At 39.6% G+C, this 10,177-nt stretch overlaps 1 protein-coding gene across 1 annotated transcript in view; it reads left to right on the forward strand.

Moving 5' to 3' along the window:
* Positions 1–10,177, forward strand: part of LOC119422495 (alpha-1,6-mannosylglycoprotein 6-beta-N-acetylglucosaminyltransferase B) — a 249,262-nt gene that overhangs the window by 161,315 nt on the left and 77,770 nt on the right. The window contains exon 8 of the mRNA XM_037689870.1: positions 6,705–6,836. Coding sequence (XP_037545798.1) covers positions 6,705–6,836 — 132 coding nt within the window. The remainder of the gene's footprint in view (positions 1–6,704; positions 6,837–10,177) is intronic.

Consider the following 10,177-nt stretch of genomic DNA (forward strand, 5'->3'; position numbering starts at 1 on the left):
ACATACATATGTATGTATGTATGTATGTATGTATGTATGTATGTATGTATGTATGTATGTATGTATGTATGTATGTATATTAGACACTGATAAACCTGCGTTTGTTTGTTTTTTTTCCCAACTTTTTTATTGTTCACAAAATAATTGTATTGTACAAGTTTCCGTTTTCTGATAAATTTTTACTGTATAATGTTTAGTTTCCATGTAGTTGACTTTAAGACTCATGTTCTATTTCGTTACTATGCCTCTGGCTTTACAGTAAGCTTTAACTGTTAATTTTTATGCCTGATACCGTTACAGATGAGAAAATTTCTTCTAAAATTATCAAAAGTTATTTATTTATTATTGGCAACAGACTGGACAAATCATCAAGGGTACCAACTAAATCTGCCAGTCCTTTGTTTCCAAAAAATAATGACCCACTGCAGCGATTAAAATGAATATCTATAAAAGAAGCAAAAACTGAGTGCCAGGTTAGCCTAAACCTGATATCTATTGAACGGTTTACTGAGATCCTTGGATCAGCTCAACCAGGGTTGAGCAGGACCCTGACAAAGCATTATAAAAGCAATAAACCCTGACTCTTGGGAACGTTACAAGTAGTAACAAAGTTTCTGGCCTCATTGGTTTTCCGTCCACCTCCTTCTGTGTTTCACAGTCTTGGTTTGCTTGTGTAAGGCATGGCCTCCCACTGCGTGGATATATGACCTCTCTGTCCCCCATCTCATGACAGATTGCCTTTTTAATGCAGTTTACTTTGCTGACTAAATCAGACTGTAGTTTAGACTCTACTACCAACTAAAAGCACCTTCACACCCTGACTGCATTCATGTTAAAAGTGCAAGGTCCCAGCATCCTGCTCTGGGGGCTCAAAAAGATTTTAAGACAAAACGATCATGAAAATCTGGTGCAAGGCAGTGTGTGTTTCAAACACTCACCCTTCAGAACTCGATCTCTAGTGCGATGTTCAATATGAGAGAAAAATAGTTGTAAATAAACTTGCTATACAAGTAAGTCAAAATAGCTTCACAACAGACTGAAGAGGCATTCTGATGTTCCTGAATAGTAAAGTAACACTGATCCTCAATGTTAAGTAGTGAACTATGCTGCATAATTACAACATAAAGTAGGCTTTGACTTGATAATTTACACAGTTTTCTGACAGTAGTGCTGGTATTTCAGAAATCCATAGCCAAACTGCTATGTAGCCTAGTAGCCACTATCATAGCCAAATGAAATTCACCAGGGATGCAAATTGGATTACAGTTTCCATTAGACTTTGGCCTCATTTATCAGAGAAATGAGAGCTAATGAGGAGCAAGCAGATCACTCACAGGTCAAACAGGAAGTCTGAAAAGATCTGTCATAAAAATGCCTTCAGCCAGTCAGAGAATGGGAACAGCCAACCAGGGTTGTAAAACAAGATGGTGTACAAAAATAATGATTGCATAAAGGCACAGTCGCTCAGTTGGTAGAGCTGTTGACTCTCAGTGAGAAGGTTGTAGGATCAAATCCTGGCTGTGGACATTTCTGGATGGAGTTTACATGTTCTCTCTGTGCATTTGTGGGTTTTTTTTCCTGATACTCCATTTTCCTCCCACAAACCAAAAACATGCATGTTAGACTGACTGGTAACTCCAAATTGTCCCTAGGTTTGAGTGAGAGAGTGAATGGTTGTTTGTCTCGTTTGTCTCTGTGTGTCCCTGTGATGGACTGGAGACCAGTTCAGGGTGTCACCCACCTCTCACATAGTGACTGCTGGATATGAGCACCAGTGACCCCCACAACCCAAAAAGGAATAAGTGGATAAAGATGATGGATGGATGGTGTTAGTAAAAGCACAATTCAAGGGAAAGGTGAGCAATAATCACTTAAATTAATTCATTAAATGAACAAGAAAAATAAATGAATAAAAAAAAAAATCTGCTTAGTTCTTCACCAGTTCCAGAGTAACAAGCAAAAATGATGAAAGGAAAGAAATAAGAGAAGTTCAGAGCATGGGCACAGCCTGCAGAGATACGAAACAAATGGTAGGAAAACAAATGAGAGGCCAAACAGTATTTCAGCAGCAGGGCTGCAGGGAAGAGGACTGACAACACCTGTTTTATCTGCAACAATGAACACAGCCTGCAAAATCAGTCCTCCAGTCTTCAGAGGAGCTGATCAGGAGGGAGACAGATGTACAGACGGAGCATAGAAAATTAGCTGTTCTTTTAAACAGACTCTGAAAGTCAAAAGTAGAACATGAACCATTCATCATCTTTTGACAGAATATTAGAATAACTTAAAAGTACTTGTTCAGTAAAATCAGCATTCCTTGGAGGAAGGCTTATTGCACGCTGCCTTGCACGTCAAAGTTTTGAACAAAGATCTGTTGGCACTCAGAGTGTGTGTTAGGGATGCCTCTCAGCTATTACCACACCAAACCTTAGCTCAGTATCTGTAATTCTGACTTAGTTATAATCATTTTAGGTGTTTGCTATGGCTAATTGGCTGAGGTGGCCATCTTTATTTAGACTAACGTCAGAACTTTATCAGTTATTGATGTCCAATGATGACCAATAATTATTTGTCAATGCTACTTTAAAAACCATCCGGTGTTCATGACATATTTTGCCAAGAGACATACACACTTGCGTCCAACAATTAATGCAGATTTTTTACAATCAAAGATCTGGCAAGATTTGAGTGAGTTAAGCCTTGTTTATGTTACACTTTTTTTGCCTTTTTGCTGTAGTTCTGCCGTTTATGTACACTACATCAGCCTCTGTTATCTCGTAAACTAAAGGTTTTCGGGGGGAAACTCACAGAGGTGTTAAATACTCTGCAGATGTGAAATCGCCATGGAAGTAACGAATTACAAATACTCACATTACTGTAATTAAGTAGATTTTTTTTCAGTACTTTTATTTTTATGAGTATTTATTTCAAGTGTGTAATTTTACTCATACTTAAGTACAATTTAGACCATGTAATCTACTTGGCTACTTTTAAAATCAGAAGTCACTACTGAGTACGGCTGCAATTTGAATTAATATTCAAACTGTTCATGTGCGCCTTTGTAGCCAATAAGGCTCTCAGATCATGAACGCTCAAACTACCTATGACGTAAGCAAAGGCCAACTCCTTAGAGTAGAGAGTCATTTATTTACTTAAGATTTGAAGAAAAATCCAAAATGGAGACAGAGAACAACACTGTCCACAGAGAAAGTGACGAGGTAAAGGCTGAGGACGAGTGCCCGTGGATGTACCTGGAGGAATGTTTCATGTATAGGGGGTGGAAAGGAGACAGCATCCAGATGCAAACTTTGTTTGATCTCTACGGTGATAACAGCTTACAAGACTTCAGCATCTAATCTCAAAGAACATATTGTGGTATACGAGGTTTTAAAACTACTTGCTTTTTTTTAGTGTTTGTATGTGTTGGTTATTAGTTTGGCTAAGTATTCAAAGATCTTAGATATTGTCACTGCCATCGGTTTAACTGGTACTATAAGACGAAGCTTCTGAGCTTCTGAGAAATGAACTTTGAATGTAGCTATTATATTTATATTTATTATATATACAGTAAATCAAACTGAATGCCTTATATTGAAAACACAATAAAAATATCAAGTGGTTAAAAAGTAATTAATACTCTGAGTAGTTTTTGAGAAGAGTACTTTGACTTAAATATTTTTATAACACCAGTACTTTTACTTGTAATTGAGTACAATTTAAGCAGTGTAACAGTACTTGTACTTGAGTAGAAATTTTCAGTACTCTTTCCACTTCTGGAAATCGCATATCTGCACTATAGGCGGTTGCAGTCAAAAGTTTTTCTGAACTAACAAGAGATACAAGACATGTCAGAGCAGAGTGTTGTTTGCTCTACTCATCCTTTTTCAGCACCTAGGAGCAAACCAACAACATCCTTGGTCCAAAGGAACATCTGTGTATTTACCAGTGTGTATGTAACTGGAATCATGCTGACACCTGCTGCCTGATGCATGCAGAGGAGCTCTCAGTGTTGCCACATAAACACAATTAATTTAATTCACAATTCAATTCAATTCAATTCAAAAATACTTTGTTAATCCCAGAGGGAAATTATTTGTTGTTGTAACTCGTTATCCTCGTTTCATTAAGAGATGTTATAGATGCTGATGGCTGTAAGCAGGAAGGATCTCTTGTAAAGGCCCATCCCACAGTGGATCCTAAGAAACTGGCTGCAAATGCCGTCCGATCCGTCCACCCAGACTCGGCTGGCCTCTCGGTTCCCCTGGACTGTAGGACCGCCCGAATGCTGGGCAGAACTCCTCCCAGAGCAATGGCCACTCCTCCCAGCAGTCTGCTGAGCTCCTCATAGCTGTGGACAGTCAACTGTAGGTGCTGAGGGACGATCCTGTCTATCCGCTGTTGTGAGCCGTGTTTCCTGCTAGTTCCAGGATCTCAGTGATCAGGCACTCAAGCACAGCTGGCAGGTAGATGAGAATGCGTCCACAGAACATCCTTTTTAACTCATTTGAGAGTTGGGGCCATAGTTGAGATTTTATTTGAGCTTTTGAGATGTTAATCAGCTGCTGTTGGTTGTAGAAAACTGCCTTGTTGCCATGGTTACGCATCATAACAAATGTCCAAAACTAGAAAAGTTTCAGTAAAAATCCTTCCAGCTGCACAGCATCTGATACCAGAGGAAACAATCATCCAAAAAAATGTGATTTACATCCAGAAAAAGAGGAATTAAAGTTTCCAAAAGCAAAATCTCAGAATGAACGTAACAGAGCTGCTCCAACATGCAGCCACCTTGAGCGGCGCAATTTTAGAACTGGAAACACGCTCTCCTTTTCCAAAGATGTTCACTAATCACAACACACTCCTCATCTTACAACACCCTCATTCAGATAGTTTGAGTCAAAATACAATAATTTTAAAGTGATGTGTTGTTATTTTCTTGTTTCTTATATGGCAACGCTGCCTGGCATGGAAACTACATTAGATCAAAGGAAAAGGTTTTTTTTTTTGTTTATTCACCCCAATAAACAGACAAAAACTAACATTTCGATAGGTCTGTCTAGTGTAAACAGGGCCTTATAGTCGTTTTTATATTGGCTGATGTTTAGCTGTGGTAGCCTTGTTGAGTTTGGTTGACTCTAAATATAAATCTGTTGTAAATATAATTCAATTCAATTCAATTCAATAATACTTTATTAATCCCAAAGAGAAATTATTTTGTTGTTGTAACTCGTTATCCTCATTTCATTAAGAGATGTTATAGATACTGATGGCTGCAGACAGGAAGGATCTCTTGTAAAGGTCCATCCCACAGTGGATCCTAAGAAACTGGCTGCAGATGCTGTCCGATCCGTCCACTCAGACTCGGCTGGCCTCTCGGTTCCCCTGGACTGTAGGACCGCCCGAATGCTGGGCAGAACTCCTCCCAGAGCAATGGCCACTCCTCCCAGCAGTCTGCTGAGCTCCTCATAGCTGTGGACAGTCAACTGTAGGTGCTGAGGGACGATCCTGTCTATCTGCTGTTGTGAGCCGTGTTTCCTGCTAGTTCCAGGATCTCAGTGATCAGGCACTCAAGCACAGCTGGCAGGTAGATGAGAATGCGTCCACAGAACATCCTTTTTAACTCATTTGAGAGTTGGGGCCATAGTTGAGATATTATTTGAGCTTTTGAGATGTTATTCAGCTGCTGTTGTAGAAAACTGCCTTGTTGCCATGGTTACGCATCATAACAAATGTCCAAAACCAAAAAGGTTTCAGTAAAAATCCTTCCGGCTGCACAGCATCTGATACCAGAGGAAACAATCATCCAAAAAATGTGATTTACATCCAGAAAACCAGGATAATTAAAGTTTCCTAAAGCAAAATCTCAGAATGAAAGTGACAGAGCTGCTCCAACATGCAGCCACCTTGAGCGGCGCAATTCTAGAAGTTTATATACAGTTATATTCAGTGTTTATTTTTTGAAAGTTTTGAACAGTTTGATATCTTGCTGTCAGACAGACAGAGTTGACTCCATAAGTTATTAGATAGGTTTTATAAAGAGATCTCATGCAGTAGGTTATTGCTCGTAGTATGCATTGAAGATACAGTAGATGAACTCTCAGCTACTGCTACACCCCATCCATCCATCCATCCATCCATCCATTCATTATCTTCTACCCGCTTCTTCCTTTTTGGGTCATGGGGGTCACTGGTGCCCATATCCAGCTATCACTGTGTGAGAGGCGGGGGACACCCTGGACAGGTCTCCAGTCCATCACAGGGACACATAGAGACAAATGAGACAAACAACCATTCACTCTCTCACTCACACATTTTATCTTAAAAAATGAGAACTGCAGCAGTTGCATAACAATCGGCAACAAACCCACTAAAGGTGTGTTGAGCGCCACAGGTGACGTAGTTCCAGCACGGTGCTATTTTCACTCTCATCATGTGGATGAGTGGAGACAGGCTCTTATTGTCCAGTTTCTCCTCTTAATCTGAAAACCAGTATTTCTCCTGTGAACAAATCCATTTCACTCCCTGCTAACAGCACTCTTTGTTTTTCTTCTTGCCTCTAACAAAAAGAAGCAGAAAGTGTTTTTTTTAATGAGTGAATAATGAATGTGTGTCTGCAGGGCTGAGATCTTGTCCATGCTCTGTGTCTTTGTTTGCTGTGTCGTGGTTTTCTGGTTGAGTAATCTGATTATTATTTGTGTGTTTTGCAGGTTTCTTGGCGTGCCCCCAGGTAGAGGAAGTTGCCCGCTCACTGGACCGTTGCCCTTTGACCTCATTTACACCGACTACCATGGCCTGCAACAGATGAAGCAGCATATGGGACTGTCACTCAAGAAACACAAGTTAGTGTACGGGTGTGTTTGTGTATGAGATCGAGTCTAAGTTTTGTTGCTGAGTGTGTTTGTGTGTTGTACGAGTGTGTGTGTTCCAGCACTTTTTCTGACAGGCAATTAGCTTTGTCGGTTGTGTGTATAGATTAATAAGGTGTTCATGTCACTGTCTAGATGTCTGACTGTAACTCATTTAGCTTGTTAAAATCAATTTTCTTGTAAAGACTCTGGTGCTAAACACACACAAGCACATTCTATCCCTCTAATCATTCTTCACACCTCGTTACAGCTGCTGTCAGAACTTTACATACAATTTTCACTGGCATAAATGCCATGTTGATTTCAGCCTTTAATGGTTTATATAAACCATGTTTTGGTTTGTTTGATTCTTTCATTGAGGAATCATTGCACAATATTCAACTGTCATGGTTTTAAAAAAGATTAGGTGCACAAATTTGAATCTTTTGTTGCTTTTACGGTCACAATTATGCATACAGGCTAAAATTTATACAGTTTTCTAAATATTTTATAAAGTTGAACTGGACATTCTACAAAGTAGTATGTTTTTATTTTGTTGACAAGGCCGAGGCCTATTAACTTCTTGTTGGTGAACTTGTTTGGCTGCAGCACTTCTTCTAAGTTTAAGCCTTGATGGGGTCAGGGAAATCAACAACACAACATATTAAAGTTTAGATTTTAATTTTAATAATAGCAGTTTGCATATAGAGCTGCTACAGTCCTATCTCTGTGCATGAGTGCACATGTAAAGTGTATGTGTGAGGTTTGGTCTGGTAGAGAAGGCCTAGTTGTAATGGGCATGCTTCTCCACAGATCAATGAATATGGTTTTTGATTTAATGTCACACATCAAAGTTTTTGGTCCTGTTCTTGTCACCCCACCAATAGTTTTCTAGATTTGCTCATGATTATAGGCTGGAGTTTCTGGATAGATAATTGAGCAGCCTACTTATTTTTGATGGGGGGTGTTTGAAGATCAGTAGTCAAATAGAGTTGGACTAATGGACAAACATATCTGCCATCTGATATTAAAGTGTACCAGGCAATTTTTTTTAAATATTTTTTCTGGCGGCTGTGGCTGAGTGCTTAGAGCAATGGAAGAGTTGTGGTTTGAATCCATCAGCAGTCACATGCCAAAGTGTCCCTGGGCAAGACACTGAACCCCTCATAGCCTCCGATGTGTGTCCCATTGGTGTATGAATGTGATCTAAAGCACTGATTAGTCTCTTTAGAACAATTTGTTCAATTAACTTTGTAGAGATCTAGTAGAGTGCTGTATGAATGAGTAAATGAGGAGACAGTTTGTAGTGTAAAGCTCTTTGAGTATCATGATAAGATAGAAAGGTGCTATATAAGTACAGTACATTTACCATTTACCATTCTGGGAGGGGGCAGGGGGATGCTATTTTTTGCTTTATTTTACCTAGTTTAGTTTTTCTTTTCAAGAGTTTTTCCTTTATAAACAATTCAATGTTAAATCAAACACAATGTTGTACACCCTGATTGTGTGCCAAAAGAGATTATCTGACACTCTTCATCAAACTGACCAATACTGAGAACAATAAGAAAGTCCAAAGGAACTCAACAAAAATCTTGAAGATATAGGCCCAGGCTCAGGTTGTTTCTGTGAGTAGCAAGTCGGCCATCTGGCCTAAAGCATTTGATTGTTGTACATGATGATATACACACACGTGTGTGTGTGTGTATATATATGTATGTGTATATATACAAACCGGATTCCAAAGAAGTTGGGACACTAAACAAATTGTGAATAAAAACTGAATGCAATGATGTGGAGGTGCCAACATCTAATGTTTTATTCAGAATAGAACACAAATCACATATCAAAAGTTTAAACTGAGAGAATGTATAATTTTAAGGGAAAAATCTGTTGTTTCCAAATTTCATGGTGTCAACAAATCCCCAAAAATTTGGGACAAGTCCATTTTTACCTTTGTGTGGCATCCCCCCTTCTTCTTACAACACTCAACAGACGTCTGGAGACAGAGGAGACCAGTTTCTCAAGTTTAGAAATAGGAATGCTCTCCCATTCATGTCTAATACAGGCCTCTAACTGTTCAATCGTCTTGGACCTTCTTTGTCGCACCTTCCTCTTTATGATGCGCCAAATAATCTCTATAGTTGAAAGATCTGGACTGCAGGCTGGCCATTTCAGTACCTGGATCCTTCTCCTACATAGCCACGATGTTGTGATTGCTGCAGAATGTGGTCTGGCATTATTGTCTTGAAAAATGCAGGGTCTTCCCTGAAAGAGATGACGTCTAGATGGGAGCATATGTTTTTCTAGAACCTGAATATAGTTCTCTGCATTAAAGGTGCCTTTCCGGACATGCAAGCTGCCCATGCCACAAGCGCTCTAATGCGCTCACAACCCCATACCATGAGTGATGCAGGCTTCTGAGCGGAGCGTTGATAACAACTTGGGCTATCCTTGTCCTCTCTGGTCCGGATGACATGGCGTCCCAGTGTTCCATAAAGAATCGTGACTCATCTGATCACAGAACAGTCTTCCATTTTGCAACACTCCATTTTAAACGACCCCTGGCCCAGTGCAAACATCTGAGCTTGTGGAGCTTGCTTAGAAATAGCTTCCTCTTTGCACTGTAGAGTTTCAGCTGGCAACGGCGGATGGCACGGTGGATTGTGTTCACTGACAATGCTTTCTGGAAGTATTCCTGAGCCCATTCTGTTATTTCCTTGACAGTGGCATTCCTGTTTGAAGTGCAGTGATGTTTAAGGGCCCGGAGATCTCGAGCATCCAGTAGAGTTTTACGGCCTTGACCCTTACGCACAGCGATTGTTTCAGATTCTCTGAATCGTTTGAAGATGTTATGCACGTTTGATGATGATAACTTAAAAGTCTTTGCTATTTTACACTGGGTAACACCATTCTGGTATTGCTGCACTATCTTTCTGCGCAACAACACCATTCTGGTATTGCTGCACTATCTTTCTGCGCAACAATGGTGGAATTGGTGATCCTCTCACCATCTTGGCTTCTGAGAGACACTGAAACTCTGAGAAGCTCTTTTTATACCCAATCATGTTGTCAATTGACCTAATTGGTGTTAAATGGTTTTCCAGCTGTTCGTTATATGCTCGATTTCCTTTTTCCAGCCACTTATTTCTACTTGTCCCAACTTTTTTGGGATTTGTTGACACTGTGAAATTTTGAATCAACATATTTTTCCTTTAAAGTGTTACATTTACTCAGATTAAACTTTTGATCTGTCATCTATGTTATATTACGAATAAAATATTGACATTTGCCATCTCCACATCATTGCATTCAGTTTTTATTCACAATTTGTTTAG

Source organism: Nematolebias whitei, chromosome 16 (genome assembly GCF_014905685.2).
Source record: "Nematolebias whitei isolate Nwh7 chromosome 16, NemWhi1, whole genome shotgun sequence".
In the NCBI taxonomy this organism is placed as follows: domain Eukaryota; kingdom Metazoa; phylum Chordata; class Actinopteri; order Cyprinodontiformes; family Rivulidae; genus Nematolebias; species Nematolebias whitei.